Source organism: Oryzias latipes, chromosome 13, assembly GCF_053564925.1.
Source record: "Oryzias latipes strain Hd-rR chromosome 13, Olatipes_Hd-rR_3.1".
In the NCBI taxonomy this organism is placed as follows: Eukaryota; Metazoa; Chordata; class Actinopteri; order Beloniformes; family Adrianichthyidae; genus Oryzias; species Oryzias latipes.
Window position 1 is genome coordinate 4,475,602 of NC_136249.1, and position 22,904 is coordinate 4,498,505.

The following is a 22,904-nucleotide window of genomic DNA, read 5'->3' on the forward strand; positions in this document are numbered from 1 at the left end:
CAAACTAAAACCTCTTCTTGAATGATTGAGATAGTGCAGTTTGACCACAGGATGCTGACAGTTCAATTTCATCTTCCTCTTGATTCTTTTCGCCTGAAGCTGTTGGCTTCTCCTCCTGCCCCATGTGCTCTTTATCACGTCCAGCAGCATCATGAATGCAGCAAAAGGGCAACAGAAGTAGCTGACTGACTGATGCAGCGGAGATTGCTGCACATGTGGACAGACTCTGGTGGGGATGTAGCTGTTGTTCCTGATGAGCAGGACTGTTGTGTTCAGGTTTCCTCTGGGCGTGTCAGCAGGTGAATGATTGAAATCATGGAAAGCTGCAAGATGTAATCTCAGAGCTGCTCTGACAAAGCGTCAGAGATACGCTGCTGCAGACTCAGAGGACAGAAAAGCTGCAGAAGATTTCTTCTCCTCAGACCTGCTCTGGACAGCAGAGTCGCAGACGGTCATGGAAGAACCAGAGTAAGAGCCTCTTTGCTTAATTAGAGTGTCTAAACTGTCTTTTTCACCAAAGCTGCTTCAGTTGTTTTTTTTGTTTTGTTGTTTTTTTTGCTGCTTTTTTTTGCTCTTGTGAAGTAGGGTAAAGAAGAGAGAGCTTTTCATATATATTTCAGTTTAGTGATCCACTTACCAGCAACAGTGGTTGAACAAGCGGAAATCTGACCCTGGACTCCAGCTGACCTTGACCAGGAAACATGTCTTCACTTATTTAGGAGGTTTTATGCCGTCTCTGTTGGTCAAAGTGTAACAATGCTGGATAATGTTTAACAGAGCAGTGAGTGCCCCCTGTTGGTTCCTGTCAGTCTGCAGTCAGCCTATGGTATGGATCTCTAGTGGCGGAAGAGACTAACTCCAGTCTCTATTCACTTCTAACTCCCCCTGCCATTGTGGCTAATTTTGGATCCATCCCGATCCAGGTGATCTGTCATGGCAAAAGGAGAAGGAAGCATCCCATTATGTTGGATAATGTGGGATAATCCAGAAACTGTTGTGGCTGGAGGAAGTGGCCTGGGAGAGGGAAGTTTGGGCATCTTTGCTCATACTGCTGCCCCCGAGACCCAAGTCCTGCATGAGCGGAAGAAGATGGATAGATAGATGGGCAGACGGATGGATGGAAAATCTAATTGATATGAGCGTTTCTATTTATGAATCCACTGCGTTCTAATAATAAAAAAGGTTGATGGTTTATTAGAAAAATAAATGTAAGCAATTTTTTCACAAAAATCTTCAAAAAATGCAATGCATTGTGGTCTATGTGATTGTTTATGTCTTAATCTTTGTCAATAATGACACTAACATTGACTTAAAAAATTGAGGGGCAAGTGTGGGGGGGGGGTCAAAACTGTTTTATTGGGGGCAGCTGCCCCTACTTGCACCCCTGTAGCTCTGCCACTGCATATTTTTTTTTTTGCTGTTGTTTAAACAGCGGAGGGAAAGGGAAGTAACCCTCCCGTTCTTGTGAACTCACGAGTCCCTCATGTGTGTGCTCGGTAGACCTGAGACTTTTTTTAACAAAGGCAGAGTAAAATGAAAAGAAGAGACAGAGAGGGAAATATTTAGCAGCTCATTTACAATTTTTCTCTGTCAATGCCATCTCTGTTGATGGCATTGACTCTTTACCTGACAAAGAATCTGCTTCTGAAGCATGTCTGCTGAATTTTGGGGAAGAAATTACTTTTTTCTAGTAAGCTGAACTTTTGTGCAGAAGGGTAATTGTGTTTGGCCAATTGACCTTTTCGTTTTAGGAATGTCACTTGAGTTTCAAGAAATGAGCCAAAACAACTGAGAACAACTGTAAGAAAGCAAAGAGTAAATCCAAGGAGTGGTCTAGCCTCACACCAGAGTTTGGTTGCAGAGCACAAATGTAGGAGGAACACATTTGCTGGGATGAAAAATGTTCAAACATGAACGAAAATGACTGCAGGATGTTGACTCTGACAAAAATTTGAAACCAGTTAAAGCAATGTTCAGAGTGTGTGCTCCTCCATCTGCACAAACCCTGTAGTCAAAGGTCAGCCTGTAAGACTGTTACAACATCCCCCAACTCAATAAAACACATAATATTTTCTGAATTAATTAACTTTTCAGTCAGACAAGTCATGCAGTAAAAATTATTTATTTTCACATTCTTTCCGTTTGGCATAAGGTTCCGTACAATTCCATGAGATAAGATTTCCATAAAACGTTTGGGTATTAACTACCCCCAACACCAAAGATCATCAAGGATGAAGAGAATGTAAATGTATAATCAGTGTGTAATAAGATGAGGTGTGTTTCGGCACCTTTGACCGTTGAGCCGCCCCCGTTCAAGTACAGCGCCACGAAGGGAACACACTATCTAGAAAGAAGAGAAAAGAGCCAATAAAATTGAACGTGGAGCCCATGTCCGCAAAACGCTGTAAGGAACTATAATTTTAACCGCCATGAACCAACCTGTAAGACAACACTAAGATAAGATAAGATAAGATAGAACTTTATTGATCCCATGAGGGAAATTCGTTTGTCACAGCAGACAAAACAAGAATTGTAGCAGTTAGAAAAAGACAAAAAACAAAGTAGCAATGAGAAAGAACAAAATAGTAATAATACAAAGTGAAAGTAAAAGTACACATCAGAAATAACGAGTTAAATAAGGCAATAACTTCCAATCCGATGCTTCCACTGGCATACTATGACATGCTTAAGTAACATCCATTATTCGAAGCTTCCATCAAAGTACTATGAACGAGCTCAACGGCCACAATCTTTTCTTCCATCTGGCATCTCAATTATACGAGCTTAAGAAACCTCCAAATTCAAGCTCCATTGTATACTATAATACAAACTTAAGAAGATCCTAAATTTGAAGGTTCCACCTGGCAAATAATTTTTTCCAAACATCTATAATCTAAGAATTTATATTCATTCTGCTGAATTGGTTGATTCAAGTCAGAAGTTTCATTGGAACGCAGAGGATGTCCACCTCCCCATCACTTTCAGTGTAGAAATACATACGTGGAGAGCAGTCGTCGTTGCGGCAGCAGAACAAGGAGTGAAGGGGTGACAATAACATTACATGACATAAATTTCACCAGTTTCCTTCAGAGTGCGACTTTGCTTCAGTTGGTGGGATAACAGCAGGAGGCCTTTCTTCACTTTACCATCCAAACTGAATGGCGAACTGTAGCTCCGCCCACCATCATTATTAGTGTCGTGATTTAGCCTGGATGCAGTTATTTCATTGTAATCTGATTCAGAGACGAAAGTTTAAAGGTGGAGCTGATCCGTGCAGTTCCAGGTGTAGTCTGGCTGCTCTGGTGGATCACAGCACACTGACCTCCTACTGCTGGATGGACATGAACAAAAAACAGGAAGGTACCAGAGTGTCATTCCAAGAGGAAGAAGTAATTTTGACCAAGAGAAAAATACCTTATAAATACCTTATAAAAAAGAAAAGTCTCCCTGACTCCATGTCTTACTGACAAAAAAAGGAAAATCTTAAAAGATTCATTTGTATTTTACATTGTTTACCTTCACTCATTTTTTTTTTGTAGGAATTACAAGAATCGGGGACCTGTACCAAGTTCCAGCTGCGTGTCTTTGAGGAGTGATCGATCAAAGGATGCGATTGTTCATTTTCAATCAGAGCAGCACAGTGCTATGGACAAGTGAGTTGTACTATATTTTGCAATTGACTTTTAATCTTTATCCAAAGTTTCGGTAACACTTTATATTAAGATTCCTTAACAAGCTTTGTTAACGGATTAACAACCATTATAATAGAATATTATAATTCATTGCAAATCCCATCACAGTTCTCTGGATTTAATGCCAACTGCATTCAACCACTGTTGTCCTGCTTATAAATTCACTGGAAGTTGAACAAGCCAGTAATTTTTGAAGACCGAAGGTAACAAACCTACGAGCCATGCTAAAGCTCACACGCTAACAACCTTCCAGTACAGAATCAAAGATGGGCAGGTCAACTAATTTACCATTGGCTAATGAATCTTTCAAATCAGATTTGTCAGCAAAACAGGCGTGCTCGCTTTCAGCCAATTGAATGGCCTCTTGGACTTTACTTACATTTATTTAGTTACATTTATTTAAAAGTAAACTGAGAGACTCTAACATTGTTTTCCTAGTTGTAGATCATTGTTTAGCTCTTGTGCTATCCTATGGGGTCCAGATGACCCCATCCTCACATTGACGTGTTATCCCTAGCATGACACAAGTGGATAAAGGTGAAGAGGATTTCATGTAATCCATGGAAACCAGTGAAGATCAATAATCATTGAAGAAAAAAGGTTCAGAGCACTGTCTTGTGGGGTCTAGATGACCCCACTCCCAGTGTTAAAGTGCCTAGGATAGCACAAGGGTTACTGACATCTGAACTGTTTTTCTACAGTAAAACTGGTTTGTAGTTCATACAAAAAATGATCTACACACTGAGAAAACATTTCTTGCAGGATCCACCAGCGGGCCGCGTCCTTACAGAATCCCAGCTGTGTGTCTTTGAGGAGCGACCGATCAAAAGATGCTATTGTTCATTTTAAATCAGAGCAGGAACATGCTGCACAGAGGTGAGCTTCTCATAGAACTACTTAAAATGTTTTCAGTCTGAAGTGCTGTTGTTATTCGAGCTCAGCTTTCTCTCACATCTCTGTCATTCATGAGAAGCGGTGTGTTTGCCATTAACAGAGCAGTCTGAGTTCAATGACTGGATGTTGGAAAAGTTTCTGGTGTTGGAACATCGGATGGTCCAACAAATGTGAAATTTGTGTTGCCAATAAGGAAAATCCTGTTTTGAAAAGTACTTTCTTTAAATGACCAAAAGAGGTTGTGTCCTGTGTCCCAGGGTGAGTTGATCCTCACTGAGGTGTTGGAGCAAACACAAAGAGGAGGTTTTGTTTTTCTGTCTGAGCAGTGGGTCTGAGTCTGGACAAAGGTTGATAGATCAAATACAAAAAACTTATCAGAAATTTCCATGGCTGCGTTCGTGTTTTCTGCTTACACGCTTTTCTACGCTGTCACCATTCTCCACCTTCACTGGTGCACATCATCAAAACGCACATCCTACTTGGAAAAAGGACATTATTAGTGTGTACATCTACATTTTATATGTGACAGCTTAAAGGGGGTTTTATGTTTTGAGCTTTTGACATGTGTCATAAATTCTCTGGATAACTTTGCCCCCCTCTTAATACAGTAAAACAGAACATCATCATCAAAGCAAATAAGGAGGATCTCAAAGCTGGTTTTTGGGGTGGTCCCATCTCCACCTTCAACTGCTCTCAGCTACAGCAGATCTCACTACTGTCCCCCAGCTCTCAGGCACATCCTGGATAACTTGAACATACCCCTCTGTCTCTGCAGAATTTCTCATAAAAATTGTTTACAAATAAGATAAAGGCTCTCTCTAAATCTTGACAGATGCAATGCAGCTCCTATCTGCCTTCTTTGTACTCCTTCAGCAACATCTGCAAAGCAAATTTTGCAACTGTGTTTGTCTGTTGTGGCATTTAACCATAGTTGCTCTCAAGCAAAGCTACTCATTTCTGGTCCTCAAGATCTACCACCCTGTCTGTTTTTCAACTCTCCCTGCACTGCTTGCTGCTGATTACCTGCACCAGGTGTATACATTCAATCAGAATGTGGAGACATCTGATTGAGCCAATCAGCAGCTAACAGGGCTTGGAAATCTGGGAAATAGTCAGGGTGGTAGATCTCGAGGACCAGGAACGAGTAGCTCTGCTCTAAAGTGTTCTCTTCTGACCTTTGCTTAGTTTCCACTACTCTTTCGTGTGATGTGTGATGCATCAACTACATTCCTCTGTACTTTTCAAAACTCTACACATCTCTCTTTTTCCTACTAATAGGCACCAGTAAACAAGCAGTGTGAAGTCTTTCAACCACTGATCCAACACTTTATTCTCGCTAAGACCTTTAAGAGATCTAGGGAGTTGCACATCCAATCCATATGTGTTTGTGGACTTTGAGAAAGCATTTGACTGTGTCCTGCAGGAAAACTTGGACAGAATCTAATACCAAATGATAGAATGTTTTTTCTTTGGGGGGCCTTAGAAATATGTCTCCTTTACTGGAATTATTCTCCAGGGAGAACTTGCAGTAATAAGAAAACTTAGCTAATATACATACTATCGTATAATTTGGACGTTTGGAAGCAAGAATGGTCTTGTCATAGAGGTCCTATGTGACAAGCATCCTTCAGAAGAGCTTGGAGAGGTCTCCAGCGAAAGGGGGGTCTGCGCACTGCCATGTGCTTGTATCACCGCATACAGACAGAAAGGGAGTAAACTTCTGCTTCTTCATAGAGTGTGCCGTCAGAATTCAGAGGCTCCCAGTGGTCAGTCTGTCCATCAGGATCAAACACAGCTGGACTCCATATTTATGGTCTGTACATGTACAATAAGTACTTTATTTTAATCAATTCTGTCCATGTCATCTTCTTGCTGTACTTTGTAGCTTAGTGGACAGTCATTGTTTCACCACATACTTGATATTTGTCTTTGTGACTTCACTCTGAATGACTCATAAATGTATTGTTATGTCACAGCTGCTGGAAGCCAACATAATCAAATTTGTGAAGAATGAGCTGAAGAAAATCTACCAAGTTCTGAGTCCAGATGACCCAAGAACCTTCACGAGTCCAAGAAAAGATGAAGGAATGATGGAGAGTGAAGATGAAGAACACGCAAGCAGCAGAGAAGCACTGATGAAGATCACAGTAAACTTCTTGAGGAGAATGAAGAAGGAGGAGCTGGCTGATCAACTGCAGTTTAGTAAGAGAACTTGGTTTAAGGCTTTACCCACTGGACAAATTAGATTTACCAATGCCTAACAGCACTCAACATGTGTTATTGAACCTTCAGAATATGTATTTACTATTGTTTGTCTTTGCATTCAGGACCTTTTGAGGCAGTTTGTCGACAAAAAATCCAGTCTAAGCTGAAGAAAAAGTTCCAGTGTGTGTTTGAGGGGATTACTAAAGCAGGAAACCCAACCCTTCTAAATGAGATCTACACTGAGCTCTACATCGCAAAAGGAACTGGAGAGATCAACCAAGAACATGAGATCAGACAGATTGAAGCAGCTTCCAGGAAAGCAGACAGAACAGACACAAGTATCAGACAAGAGAACCTCTTCAAGCCCTCAGCTGAAAGACAAGAACCAATCAGAACCGTGATGACAAAGGGAGTGGCCGGCATCGGAAAAACAGTCTTGACACAGAAATTCACTCTGGACTGGGCTGAAGGCAAAGCCCACCAGAACATCCACTTCACATTTCCATTCACTTTCAGAGAGCTGAATGTGCTGAAAGAGAAGAATTTCAGCTTGGTGGAACTTGTTCATCACTTCTTCCCTGAAACCAAAGAAGCAGGAATCTGCAGCTTCGAAGACTTCCAGGTCCTCTTCATCTTTGATGGTCTGGATGAGTGTCGACTTCCTCTGGACTTCCACAAGACTCTGATCCTAAATGACCCTAGAAAGTCCACCTCAGTGGCTGATCTGCTGACAAACCTCATCAGGGGGAACCTGCTTCCCTCTGCTCGTCTTTGGATAACCACACGACCTGCAGCAGCCAATCAGATCCCTGCTGACTGTGTTGACATGGTGACAGAGGTTAGAGGCTTCAACGACCCACAGAAGGAGGAGTACTTCAGGAAGAGATTCAGAGATGAAGAGCAGGCCAGAAAGATGATCTCTCACATTAAGACATCCCGAAGCCTCCACATCATGTGCCACATCCCAGTCTTCTGTTGGATCACTGCTACAGTTTTGGAGGATCTGCTGAAGAGCAAAAAGAAAGGAGATCTGCCCAACAGTCTGACTGAGATGTACATCCACTTCCTGGTGGTTCAGGCCAAAGTCCAAATGGTCAAGTATGATGGAGGAGCTGAGACAGATGCTCACTGGAGTCCAGAGAGCAGGAAGATGATGAAGTCACTGGGAAAACTGGCTTTCAAGCAGCTAAAGAAAGGCAACCTGATCTTCTATGAATCTGACCTGACAGATTGTGGCATTGATATCAGAGCAGCCTCTGTGTACTCAGGAGTGTTCACACAGATCTTTAGAGAGGAGAGAGGCCTGTACCAGGACAAGGTCTTCTGCTTCATACATCTGAGTGTTCAGGAGTTTCTGGCTGCTCTTCATGTCCATCTGACCTTTATCACCTCTGGAGTTAACCTGATTGAAAAACAGAAAGCAAAGTTCCCTAAATTAAATCAAATCAGGCCAACTCAGTTCTACCAGAGTGCTGTAACAACAGCCCTACAGAGTCCAAATGGACACTTGGACTTGTTCCTCCGCTTCCTCCTGGGCCTTTCACTGCAGACCAATCAGAGTCTCCTACGAGGTCTGCTGACACAGACAGGAAGTAGCTCCCAAACCAATCAGGAAACAGTTAAGTTCATCAAGGAGAAGATCAGTGAGAATCTGTCTGCAGAGAAAAGCATCAACATGTTCCACTGTCTGAATGAACTGAATGATGGTTCTCTAGTGGAGGAGATCCAACAGTCCCTCAGTTCAGGACGTCTCTCCACTGATGAACTGTCTCCTGCTCAGTGGTCAGCTCTGGCTTTCATCTTAGTGTCATCAGAAGAAAGTTTTGAAGTGTTTGACCTCAAGAAATATTCTTCCTCGGAGGAGGCTCTTCTAAGACTGCTACCTGTGATCAAAGCCTCCAGAAAAGCTCTGTAAGTAAACTCATTAAAACAATCAAGTAATTAAACTATCTTTAAGATATCCAATCTAAGTTTCAGGAAAACTGGGGCAGCTTTTGACATTTCAATTGTAAGATAACTAAATTTGAAATCATAACATAGATAACAAATGTTTTGATAAACTTTACAAGTTTATACGGAGCCCGTGTCCTGACATTAAAAATTAAAATATATCTCGTTCCCACAGATTTACATCTTGTTCCCACAAATTAATATCTTGTTCGCACAAAATAATATTCCGTTCCCACAAGATAATATTCCGTTCCCTCGAAATACTATTTCGTTACCTAGAAATATATTATTTTGTGCGAACGAAATAATTAATTTATGCGAACGGAATAATTATTCAAGTCATAAGTCATTCATAAACATGGATATTGTCTCCGTTCGGCCACAAAAGCCGCTTTCAGCAGTAACTTCCATGTCTCTGTGACCCACATCCGTTCAAGAAAGGAAAAAGAAAAACAAGAATGATCATTTTATTATTGTCTCAATGAATATAAGAAAAATATATGATTTAGGATACCTAGGCTGGCTGCTTTGCCATACGATTCACCGGACCTAGCTCAGCTGCGGAGCTCTTTTGCTTGTCATGCCGGCATTCGGGCAGTTGGCTGGCCGGTAGACAGACAAGAATGGGATATTGTAGTTTAGGGTCGAATAGGAATAAAAGCAGTCGCTTTACATTCGAAGGCTATATGCTAACTAGCCGATGATTTATCCTGTTATTCACGTCATAGACACGGATGTGGGTAAAAGTTGGATTTACAGCAGATACCTTCACATTTCTGTCTGTGTGTGTCTCATTACATTGCATTGAAGACACGGAGGATGTTTAGAGATCAGATGTATTATTTTAAAAAGCAAAAAAGCATCGGTAATCACGTTCATTCACATCCTGGTATGCTCTCCGTCCATCTTGCTGCAAAAGCGGCTTTCTGCCGCTACTTCCGTGTCTCTGTCAGCATTCAATAGGGGTAAAAATAAAAGCAACAATGATCGATCTATTATTGTCTCGATGAAAATCAGAAAATTATCATAAGATCAGGCTGGCTGCTTCGCCTACCGGACTTAGCTCCTAGCATCACAAACATGGATGTGAGCAATATCCCATTGTGCATCACATTTTCCCCATAATGCATCTCAACCAATCACTGTGTCCCTATAACTGTAGTGACACACAGACAGAAATGTGAAGGTATCTGCTGTAAATACAACTATTGCTCACATCCTTAATTGTGATGCTAGGAGCTAGGAGTTAAGTCCGGTAGGCGAAGCAGCAATCTGAGTTTATGAATGGCTTATGACATAAATAATTACTTTGTTCGCATGCATTAATTAATGCGTGGGAACGGAATATTATTTCGTGCGAACAAGATATTAATTTGTGGGAACGAGATATATTTTAGTTTTTTTGATGTCAGAACATGGGCTCCGTAATTTCATGCATCTTCTTTCTCTTTCGGCTTTTCCCATCAGGGGTCGCCACAGCGAATCATCCTTTTCCACCTCACTCTATCATGAACATCTTCTACCCTAACATTAGCCAACTTCATGTCCTCTGTTAAGACATCCATATATCTCCTCTTTGGCCGTCCTCTTGCCCTCCGGCCAGGCAGCTCCATCTCCGTAATTTCATGCATAAAATCGGTTAATTTTAAATGTCATTCTTTGTGCTGGTCTCAGAACAGTTTGAACAAGGGTTTTATTACAAGAATTAATATTCTTTTAGAACTGTTTGAAGATGTCTCCCCATCCAGGGTATGAGTTTCTAGAGTTTGTGTTTTAATACTTGGTCCTGTTATGACCTCCTGTGGCTTTCCAGGTACTAAACATGTGTTATTATCCATTTTACATTGTTTTTGTTTAATGACGCTCCAAGTTGCTACTTGGCTTTTTGGCAGCTTATCCTCCCCACTGCAAATGATGCAATATTACACGGTGAAACTCAGTGTAAATACAAGTTTACACTGTAATATAAAATACCTCTTCCATCTGGAAATGTTCATGAGAAATTCGTTTTTGCAGTGACTATAAGCCTGTTCAGCGAGGTAGTGCAGTCGATGCCACATTTTAGCTGCACATATAACATTAAACATACTGCTTGTTTGGAAGGAATATTTCATTTGTGTCCATTTGTTCAAAGGCTTTCTTGAATGGTGCTTTTTGTCACACTCATGTATCAGCTTGGCAACTGCATTGCTCCCATGAAAAATTCTAAATCCACATGCTTTGGCAAGGGCCTTTGTGAAGATGGTTTTACAACAGAAGCCAACATTATCTTGGTTACACAGCTATTCCTTGGGTGGGTTGACATATTTTAGCATTTCAGAAGGGGCTTAGTTTTTGTTGTCCTCTTTTAACAGAAAAGAGACTTGTTATTTTGCTATGGGTTCAAGCTGAAAGACAGAACTTGATTGGTAGAAGGCTTGCATCCTGTTAGTTTAAATTCAATTTAAAAAAAAATTGCTTTATTCATGTCCTGTTTAATGTTTTATTTTTTATCTTTTCAGCCTGAGTTGCTGCAACCTGACAAGAAAGAGTTGTGAAGCTCTGTCCTCAGTTCTCAGTTCTCAGTCCTCCAGTCTTGTAGAACTGGACCTAAGTAATAACAACTTGCAGGATTCAGGAGTGAAGAAGCTTGCTGATGGTTTGAAGAGTCCATACTGTCAAATGGAGACTCTCAGGTGACTTATCAAATATTTCTTGCTTTCAGGTTTTTTCTTGTTTTCTCGGATGTAGAAAAAGGCACACAAGAAAACCCTGACAGCGACATCTGTGGAAATGATCTTTATGTTGTGTGCTCTCTCATTGTTCTGAGGGTTGGACTGATGCAGAACAGTTACACTGCTGGTGACTCCTTTGGTACAGATTTGTAATTCTACCCTTTGCTCTGTTTTTTCTTAAACAAGAAAACAAACACATTTTCTTTTGAGTAATTGACTGCTTGTTTTCTACCAAGGCTTGAGTCATATAACATGGGCAAACTTGTGCGGAACATGCAGGTGGCCGGCGCAAAATGTCAAGTAGTGCGGAAATGTCCATGTACATTTTTTCTAGTGCTTGGTTGATCAATTCTTTTATCTCTTTGATAAATGTAACACTTATTAACCCATCATCCACTCAGACATTTTTCTTATAAACCAGCCGACAGGACATAGCCAAAACTAATGATAAATGCAAGGGTAAAGAGGAGGTGAAGAAGGTAAGACAAAGGCACAAATTTTTTGTTTTTGACTCCCCTCCCGCTCCAAGTCCTGCAATCTCCACAAGGAACTCGCAAGTGCTGTTTACGTGACAAGTGCATGGTACTGGCACTAGAAATTAGGAAAGTAGACAAACAAAGTTTGTGCAAGCATTAGGGGTGTAACGATGAATTGATTTCTATTCCTATCAGATCAACATGTCTGAGGCAAAATCCAATCAACCTTATAACATTAAAATGTTTCAAAATTAGATAAAAGGTTATGATGGCAGCAAAAGATTATCAAGCCATCAATAATGAAGAATTGAATTGAATAGAATAGATTGATTATAGTCTGCACACATACAGCGAAATTTGTGGAAGTGTTTCAATGTGTAGAAACTCTTAGAATTTAGCAAAGTCATGTGACCATACAGTGTGGTAGAATGTTCTGAATCCCAGCGCAGGAAGTGGTCTGCAAATTCTGAAGAATAGGATAGAAATAAATTTAAAGTAGTGGCAGTGGATTCATCTGAAGTTCCAGATGGTTCTGCTCGGGTAAGATCAAAGCTTCAAATGTGACATTTGTCCAACTTGATTCATAAATTTCAAACTTCAGTCGTATGACAACACAGTAACAGTGGAGAAAAAACGTTTAAGTTTGTGTGAACATGTGCTGGATGTGTGTTGTTTATCTGCAGTCTGTCAGGCTGTCTGATCACAGAGGAAGGCTGTGCTTCTCTGGCCTCAGCTCTGAGCTCCAATCCTTCCCATCTAAGAGAGCTGGACCTGAGCTACAATCATCCAGGGGAGGCAGTGAAGCTCCTGAATGCTGGACTGAAGGATCCAAACTGGAGACTGGACTCTCTGAGGTATGGAGAGACCTACTGTGGAATGTGTGACAGATGAGGAGTAGCTGCAAACATAGACAGTGTTCCAAATTGTCCAGAGTGTACCCCATATATGCCCGACATCAACTGAGTAGATTCCAGCAACCTTGTGAGCCTGAACAATAATAAGGAAATAGATAGATTGCATCATAGCTATCGTTAACTCAGCTTGAAAGCCGCATATTCATATTATGATTTGGATTAGTTTATTGAGGTCTAAGACCATTTAAACCAGTGGTTCTCAAACTTTTTCTCTTGTTCCCCCCTTTGGAGGAGGAAAAATGTTCACCCCACCCCAACACCCCGACACCGCGAAAAAATTGTGACAAAATAACGCAAAAATGTTCAACTTTAAAACCATATCAAAATCTTAAACATTACTGCTGGTAGAGACTAGAAAAATTGAAATAAAGAATTCTTCACTTTGTAAGAACAATAACGTTGAACCTATGTGCAAAAAGAAAAAAAAGATGTGCTTTGTGCTACACACCTTTAAAAACGAGTTTTTGTTCTCAAGTCTCAATATTGAGCCTTGCTCTGTTCTTTGTTTTCAAAGTAGCAATAGCAGAAAATCTCACAGAGATAGGACGTAGAATGGAAGCAGAATGCCCACAGCCTTCTGCCCCATGAGTGGATGCTCCCACCATATTGATTTTGCAACGAGGGTCAAACACTCAAAAAGGTTTAAAACATAAAAAAAAACGTGTCAAAACGCCAACAATAATAAGAATCTTAAGCAATTTGTTTTTCTGAGTGAGATGATGATGTTGAGCGCAATGCTAGCACTTTTAGCCACATTAGCATAATTAGCATAGTTAGCATGATTAGGGTAAAATGGAAATTGGCCTGTAACTATTTAGGTCAAAGCAGTCACCACCTTTAAATAATAATAATAATAACCATTGCAGATTGCCATTCAGGTGGAATTTCACCAGTTTGGATGGACAGATTACAAATATTTGTCAATGGAACTGATATAATATAGGGGATGCTATTTTAAAGAAGAAGGCAGCAAGCCCATCTGATCTGGCTGGCTTTTTCTGGGTCCAAAGACAGTAATTCATTTGTGACGTCTTTTAAACTAAAAGGTAGCCCTGCTTTTACGCCAGGCATAATTTTTTTGCCTTAGCAGTAATTCCAGGTCTTGAGAGAACCATGCGATTAGTAGTTTCTTGACAGGTGCATGCTTATTGATGACTAAAATAAAATTATCTTTGAAAAGAGCCCATTTCACAGTTGTAATAAGCACAATTCTGTCCCAGCATGTTTTAGAAAGATCATGTAAAAATGCCTGCACATTTAAATTTTTATGAACACATCACTAACTCATTTGACCAGGTAGTTTGACAGCATAGTTTTTACGAATGCAAGCAATAAAACAATGATCACTGAAATCCTTGCAGAGATCACATCAATCAGTGTTGCTTTTTCTGGCCTTTTTGGGTCATAACGTGTTGACTGAGACACAATATCGGGGTATTCCAGAAGGCATGTTTAAACTAGCCTGACTTTAACCCTGAACTCTGGCTGAAATCCGCCTGAACTTGCTTACTCTAGGTATGTCGGTTCCAAAAGACCGGATATGAGTTAGCGTAATTACGCTGGACTTTAATTTTAATTTTAATTTTAATGAATCTATAGCATTCTATTCATCGGAGGAAATACTGGAAAGTTTTGTCCTGGTTGACACCGTGGCACTTGGCCGAGTTCTCTCCCAGTTAAAGCCAACCACCTGCCTTTTAGACCCAATCCCCACATCGTTGTTGAAAACATTTTATGACTTTTTGGAGTCTGAGCTTTTAAATATAGTAAATTACTCTCTTCAGACAGGTGTCTTCCCTGCTGCCTTTAAAACGGCAGTGGTGAGGCCTTTTCTGAAGAAGAGTAATTCAGATCCAAACAATTATAACAATTATCATCCAGTATCCAACTTACCATTTTTAAGTAAAATGATTGAAAAAACTGTTTTAATCCAATTCATTTGGTTTTTAAACAGAAATAACATTTTTCAAAAATATCAATCCGGTTTTAGGACAAACCACACCACAGAGACGCCCCTTGTCAAAATAGTAAATAACATTAGATGCAACCTCGACTCTCAGAAACTTTCAGTCCTGGCACTACTGGATCTGACTGCTGCATTAGATCACAGTATTTTACTCAACTCAAATAGTTTTATGAAGTGGTTTTGTTCCTATCTCACAGATCGAAGATTTTATGTAAGTATGGATACATGCTCCTCAAATATTTTTGAAATCAATTGTGGGGTCCCCCAAGGTTCAATTTTAGGCCCAATACTTTTTAATCTATAAATGCTGCCACTTGGGAACGTCATCAGGGGGCATGGCGTTTGTTTTCACAGCTACGCTGATGACACTCAATTCTACATCGCTTTGTCTCCTGATAATGAAGAGTCGGTCAACACACTCTTAAAATGCATTTTAGACATTAAGTCATGTATGGCAGAGAACTACCTACAGTTAAACAAGGACAAAACAGAGGTTTTAGTGATCGGCTCTGAAGACAAGAGAGAGATAGCTTTGTCTAAATTAAAAAATTACAAACCGTCTCAGTGTCAGAAACCTAGGCATTATTTTTGACTGAGATGAATTTTATCCCACAAATTAAAAATAACAAAAACAGGATTTTATCATCTTAAAAATATTGCCAGAGTCCACCCATTGCTTTCTATTGCCAGCACAGAGGTGCTGATGCATGCTTTTATTTCCAGCAGACTAGATTATTGTAATACCTTGCTCTCTGGTCTTCCCAGAAGAAGGACATCGAACCTTCAACCTCTGCAAAATTAACCCGCACGTGTGCTGACGAGGACCAGGGGGCGAGAACACAATACACCTATTTTAAAATCGCTGCATTGGCTCCCTGTGCAATTCAGAATTGATTTTAACCCTTGTGCTATCCTAGGCACTTAACGTTGGGAGTTGGGTCATCTAGACCCACTAGGGCTGCAAACTCATTTTCACCGAGGGCTACATCAGCATAGTGGCTGTCCTCAGAGGGCCAGATATAACTTATACATGTAATTAAATGTATTGAAGAATAAATGTAACCACTCCTTAATGTTAAATAACTGATTTATTTATTAAAACTTTTTAAAGTGACAATTACAGTTGCATAGAAAACATGTTTGCTTGTTACTCTTGCATAAATCCTTTTACATTTTTTCTGCTTATTAAAACCCACATAAATCCATCAATGAAGGATCAAATTGTCCAAGTGAATGAAGAAAAATAACATAAAACTGAGCTAGAAAGAACATGTATTACACGTGTAACATTTTGTCTGCATACAGACATAAGACCTGCAAACTTTGAATAATTACAGCAACTACACATAAATAATATATAATCAACTAAAATACATTTTTTATTTTAAAAAATCAAAAACTTTTATGTTCTCGCGGGCCATATAAAATGACATGGCGGGCCACATTTGGCCCCCGGGCCTTGAGTTTGACACATGTGCACTAGACAGTGCTCTGAACCTTTTTTTCTTTAATGATTTGTGATCTTCTCTGGTGTCCATGGTTTACATGAAATCTTTCCACCTTTATGCACCTTTGTCATGGTAGGGAGAACACGTCAATGCAAGGGTGGGGTCATCTAAGATGGCACAAGGGTTAAAGTTCTTTTATTGGTTTTTAAATGTTTTTATGGTCTTGGGCCTTCATATTTATCTGATATAATTTTAAAGTATGAGCCCTCGCAGACCCTGAGGTCCTCTGATTCTGGCCTTTTGGTTATTCCAAAAGTTAGAATAAAAACATACGGTGAGGCCTCATTCAGTTATTATGGACCTCCCTGTGGAACAGCTTCCCAGAGAGCCTCAGGGTCGCAGACTGTTTGTGTTTTTAAAGGAAGGCTCAAACCTACCTTTTTAATCTTGCTGTTAATTGAAAATTAGGAATTAATTGGATATTTTTATTTTCTCTTTTTATCAATTTGATATGTGTATATTTATATAGCAATTTTTATTATTTATTTTTTAATCAATCTATTTATTCATTTTAATGTATTTAGCCACTTTTACCATTTTACATGTCTACTAAGGTTTATTTAGGCAAGGCAAGGCAAGTTTATTTGTATAGCACAATTCGTACACAAAGTAATTCAAGGTGCTTCACAAAACAGGAAAATGCATTAAAATCCCAATACATCATAGAAATAATCAACGTAAAATTTACTTTAAAAGAAAAGAAAAATTTGAAAATTGATTTAAAAATAAAGGAAGGAAAGGAACGAAAAGTGCAGATAGGAGCTTTCAGTCATATACACGGCTAAACAGAAATGTTTAAAGTCTAGATTTGAACATGAACACAGAAGACGCCTGTCTTACGCCTTCAGGGAGGCTGTTCCAGATTTTAGCTGCAGAATATTGAAACGCTGATTCCCCTTGTTTAGTTCTGACTCTGGGAATCAACAGGAGGCCGGCCCCTGAGGTCCTCAGAGTACGAGATGGTTCATATGGCACTAACATGTCAGAGATGTACTTTGGTGCTCGGCCATGGAGAGACTTGTACACAAGCAGAGCTGCTTTGAAGTCTATTCTTTCAGGTACAGGGAGCCAGTGCAGAGACCTGAGCACAGGACTAATGTGATCATACTTCCTGGTTCTGGTCAGGACTCGAGCAGCAGCATTCTGGATGTACTGAAGCTGTTTTACAGCTCGTTTGGAGAGGCCGGTGAGCAGGCCGTTACAGTAGTCTAACCTACTGGAGACAAATGCATGGATAAGTATCTCCAGGTCTGGTTTTGACACTATGTTTTTTATTTTGGCAATGTTTTTCAGATGGTAAAATGCCGCTGATGTTACTGACTTGATATGGCTGTTAAAGTTAAGGTCAGAGTCCATGATTACCCCTAGATTTCTGACTTGATTTGAGGGTTTGAGAGACAGAGAATGAAGGTAGCTGCTGAGACTTTCTCTTTGTTTCTGTGGGCCAAAAATAATAACTTCGGTCTTGTTTGAGTTTAGCAAACAAGACCCACTTGTTGAATTTATTTATGTACTTAGTTTCCATTCTAATTAATTTATTTTATCTTTTATTTTACTACTTCTACATTTTAGCTTTAATTCCAGCTTTCCTCCGAGGGATCCTCCCCATCGGTGATGGACCCTTCTCAGTAAACGGGGTCTCTGCAGTGGGATCCCCTGGGTCTGGCTCTTTGTCTAGATCTGGGGGGCCTTGTGGTAGTGGACTCTGTGAACCTGGGTTAGGTGTTACTGATGTGGACATGTCCCCACAAATTTAATTTCCTCAACCTCCAGTCGCCAGCTCACACAGCTGCTTTGGGGCGGTGGATGAGCTTTTTAAAGCAGAAATGTCGCTCAGTCCTTAGAAACTGTTCAAACAATCAACGTGGATTTGTGTTTCCAGTCATGTCCCGACAAAATAAAGGCTGATGTTATTCCCACATATTTACGTTCAGCCAAGATGGAGATTGCGGCATTTCCCGCATGGATTTTGTGTTCATCAAACAAGGCTATAAGTTTGTTCGTCCGTGTTAGCCTCTCATAACCCTGGCTTCTTCCAGCTCCGTTTTTCCACAAAAAAAGCACTGACCACACGGATTAAAAATAAAAATGATGAGCGAACAGGCGCTTCATAATATTCATAACATTTATAAAAGCACGTTTAGAATATCATCTCGTATATTACCGAGCTTCTGTATGAATGTATATGGCAACTCTGATCGTTTACAACGGGACTCATTTCCTCTTCCTGTATTTTCAACACTACTGCACATGCCCAAATGATTTACTCTGACCGAAAGTGTGACCATGTGAATGTTCGTTCTAATCAGAATTTTTTTCCTGATCCCATGTACACGGTTGGATTTTAATCCAACCATTGATCCGATCAAGATATTTTACGCATGTAACCGCGGCAAGTGTCAAAGTATTTGCACATATGCTTCGTTCACAGACTTTAGTCAGAAGAGCAAAAAAAGTATCTGAGAAAAAGAATTACCGCATTTACACTACTATGAGCCTAACTCATGGTGTGGAAATCAACACTTCCCATGAGTCTTAGTGGCCATAGGCGTGGCTAAGGCCCAGGTCCCCACAACATTGTTTACAAAATGGCTGAAGCCCTGTTTGAACTCCAGCTATCAGCTATGCGGAGGAAAAATAAAAATTAAAAAACAAATCAAAACTTACTCTGATTTGCTCCCGCTGAGCACGCACACACTGAGTGCGTAAGCCTGTGTTTTCGCCAACGCATATAGGAAGGAGAAAAGCAGACACACGGCGCAGGCCTGTGTGTGTGTGTGTGTTTATGTTTGTTTGTGCTGAAAGGCCGGCAGCGCTGTATTCGCTGAGCATGTGTGTAGGATAAGGAGGAAGGGAGACGCGCGTGCAAGTGAGTGTGTAACAAAAAAAAAGGTTTCCTCTAAAGAACACCGTTATTTTATTAACCTGCTCTGGAGGCTCTGAGGGTCCGAACGGGGCGTTAACGTGCCCGTGCCTTATCACCCGGTGCACCTTTTGTATGTGTCAAAGACGGAAAAATCCGCGCCCGATGACCGCGCCCGAATACCCGGTTCGCCCTTTGGTCGTGAAAATACAGTATATGTTGTCCATATCTTCATGTTGACAGAAACCTTTAACCCCTTTTAGGCTGGAACCTGCTGGGGTCCGATGGTTGACACCAGGTCTGAGGAAGTGTAAGTGTGCTTTTTATCTGATTCATGACAACAAGGCAGCTCTTTCCAGCATCACGCATCACAGATGTTGCATCAATAACTTCTGCTGGGTTGTGTTTGTTTTCTCCATCAGATTCCTGTCAACTCGCTATTGACCCAAACACAGTGAACAAATACCTGAAACTATCTGAAAACAGCAAGAAGGTGACTTGGGTGAAGCAGTGTCAGTCTTATCCGGATCATCCAGACAGATTTGATCAATGTCAGCTGTTGTGCAGAGATGGTCTGACCGGTCGCTGCTACTGGGAGTTTGAATGGAATGGAAGAGTTGATGTGTCAGTGAGTTACAGAGAAATCAGAAGAAAAGGAAACATGAATGACTGTATGTTTGGATGGAACAGTCAATCTTGGAGTCTGAGCTGCTCTGATGATGATGGTTACACTGCTTGCCACAATAACAGACAAATTTCCATCTCCTCCTCCTCCTCCTCTTCCTCTCACAGAGTAGCAGTGTATGTGGACTGTCCTGCAGGCACTCTGTCCTTCTTCAGAGTTTCTTCTAACTCACTGATTCACCTCCACACCGTCAAGACCACATTCACTGAACCTCTTTATCCTGGATTTGGTTTCAGTTTGTTTGGCTCCTCTGTGGTTCTGTGCTGAGTTTGGTGAAAAAATGTGTTTCTGTTAAAGAAACTCTGTTTAACCCTTGTGCTATCCGAGGCACTTTAACGTTGGGTCATCTAGACCCACTAGACAGTGCTCTGAACCTTTTTTCTTCAATGATTTGTGATCTTCACTGGTGTCCATGGATTACATGAAATCTTTCCACCTTTATCCACCTTTGTCATGGTAGGGAGAACATGTCAATGTAAGGGTGGGGTCATCTAAGATAGCACAAGGGTTAACAGATCCTTCTGTCTGTAACTGTCTCTCCGTTGACTCACAAACATGTTTTCAAACGGTTTCCTTCTGAAACTCCTTTTCCGTGATTACTTGCAAATGTTTTACTGCTATTGTGTCTTAAAAATGGACGCTGCCGTTATTATCATATCATTCCAGGATCTGCTGTTCTCATAACAGTCAAAGTCTCAAGTAATTTCCAGCACGTTGGTTTCTCTGATGGAACGATGTTTATGTGTGTGGGGTTGAATTGACAAAGATGAATCAGATAAACCATTATAAAAACTAATTAGCCTTTAAATGTTTTTTGCCTTCAATTCAAATTTCATGTTAAAAAATGGATTTAACACTTTTCATAATTATTAATGTTCTCATTGTCACTCATGACAAAAATAACACCTTTTTGTTGTCACCTGCAAGATCATTATTGTTTTTGTTTAGATGCTGCTCATCATCATAATGTTTGCGGTTTATTCTAATTCCAAAGTTGGGTTTTTTAAATCTCCCCAGAAAAATGGTTTAAATAAAGAGTTTCCGAATCATGTTGGTGTTTTCCTTTTTGTGAAAAAATAGCCTGACAACGCCTGGGCCACCTCAAAACAATGTTCTAAGTACCTAGCAGATACATTAAGCCATTTCTTTTGACTATTGTTTTGTATTTACTTCATTCAAGTAATTTAGCCACGAAGAGGTTTATTGTGCTGGTCCAGAGCCCAGATAAATCCAGAGGGTTGTGTCAGGATGAGCCTCTGACAAAAATCTTTGCCAAACCAAATATGCGAATCAGCATACCTTAGGAGCTCTTCTGTGTACAATGGAGGTATCTGCTGAATAGAGAGGAGACCTGGATGCAGGCCTTGAGCCATACAAAATACTTCTTGACAAGGTTCAGTAAACTGCAGAAAGGAGGGAAGATCAGATGAGGTTGGGAAAACATTCATCTAGTAGCACCAGCTGCTGAGAGGCAGAGTTTGGGGCTACCTGCGCAGTCTAAGTAATTGAACAGCAGTCTTGAAAATAAAATAGCGAACGAGTTCGCCTTTCAGGCAGTCAAACGCTGCAGTCCCCCCCCCCAGGGCGGTAGTTAATTAACTCACTTGTTCAGCGTACTATTTAAGTCCAGGTGTGCAGTTGTTCATTCTCTTTCTTACCGCAGCGCTGCATTCGTTGCCCCACCCTCCTCCCCGGCTTCCACCTGTGGGCTCCGTTCGGGGTTTTTACCGTAAAGTTTATGGAAATTATCTCATGGAATTGTACGGAGCCTTATGCCAATCAAAGTTTGTGAATGCCAACTAAGATGTAAATTAAGTATGTGAAAATAAATGTATTCTACTGCAAGAGTTTGTCTCACAGAAAAAAGATTACAATGACTAGAATCATATGTATAAATTGCATTTATAGAAGAGATTAATAGACAGATATTTATTTTATTAGTAGTATTCATTACATGATAGCAGGTGAGAAGGAAAACAGGTGGGGCACTTCACAGCTAGACTCTGTTTCTTTCAAAGTTAATCTTTTGGATGATCTCACCAGTGTCATGCGATCAGGGGCATGTCATCCTCACCTCCATCAGATGTATACTAATGATGAAATAGATATTTGTCCACTGGTCTGTGATACTAATGCAATTTCTGTGTAGATTAAGTAATTTCAATCATTTCTATAATCAAAATTGCTATTCAGTTATAGCACAGGTAGTTAGGTGAGGCAGCACCGAGTTCTGGAGCTGTACCATTTCTTTTCCAAATTTTCTTCTTCCCGTTATTCTGGTACGGGTTGGTTTTATCTCCATTAGAGTTGCGATGTTCACAAATTCTTTGAAACGGCTCATTAACATGAATCATGAGAACTGAGTCGTGGGGGGCTGGGAGCCGTTTTGTTTTTAATATTTTTTTTTGCAACAAAACCTACACATGCAGAGGGAGAACATGCAAACTCCACATAAACGACCCAGCCAGGATTTCAAACAGTGCTGACCACCACACCACAGTGCAGGCTGCACCAAAGTCATTCAACACAAGTTTGGCCAGACTGGAAAATCATGGTTAGTCCGAGTGATTACACGGAAGCAAAATCATTGCAAACTAAATAAGACATATTTACTTTTTATATGGGCTAATGTCATCTTGATTGGAAAGCACATTGTTTAGGTTTTACAAAAGTTTTTTTTCCTAAAAGTCCAATTAATACACAAGAAAAACTGTGACTGTTCTGAGTTAGTCATTCATTTAAGTTCACAACGAGCTGGTCTGTATTGTAATAGTTGATTGAATTCTAATAAACACCTGTAGCGGGCAGCGTCACACCAGTGAGTGTACAGCCGGTGTAGGTACCGGATGTTCTCGGGTTGCCGGATGTTCTCTGGGTCCTTCAGGGTCCTTCCAATGAGTTATATCACTAGAGGAGACATCACGTGGTTTCCCTCATGGGAGGAGAGCACCGCCATCTTGGTGAGGTCAAGTTTTGAAGACCAAACCACTTTTATAACATTTAATAAAGAGCTCTGTTTTTGCTTTCAATCACTTCA

General features: G+C 40.4%; 1 protein-coding gene across 1 annotated transcript; it reads left to right on the top strand.

Annotated features, from left to right (window-relative positions):
• Window positions 1-310: 310 nt before the first annotated feature.
• Window positions 311-20,916, top strand: LOC101157508 (NLR family CARD domain-containing protein 3). The gene is made up of 10 exons (XM_023961769.2): window positions 311-468; window positions 3,540-3,653; window positions 4,455-4,568; window positions 6,321-6,399; window positions 6,563-6,788; window positions 6,914-8,702; window positions 11,243-11,416; window positions 12,615-12,785; window positions 19,446-19,492; window positions 19,605-20,916. Exons 1-10 carry the CDS (start codon window positions 455-457, stop codon window positions 20,132-20,134), a joined length of 3,258 nt encoding a protein of 1,085 aa, XP_023817537.1. The 5' UTR covers window positions 311-454; the 3' UTR covers window positions 20,135-20,916.
• The last annotated feature ends 1,988 nt before the right edge of the window (window positions 20,917-22,904 follow it).

Excerpts from the sequence above, each read along its gene's own strand:
- LOC101157508 (XM_023961769.2), top strand. Across the intron at positions 4,569-6,320 it reads CAGGAACATGCTGCACAGAG|AGTGTGCCGTCAGAATTCAG; the intron begins GTGAGCTTCTCA and ends GCTTCTTCATAG. Across the intron at positions 6,400-6,562 it reads AGCTGGACTCCATATTTATG|CTGCTGGAAGCCAACATAAT; the intron begins GTCTGTACATGT and ends GTTATGTCACAG.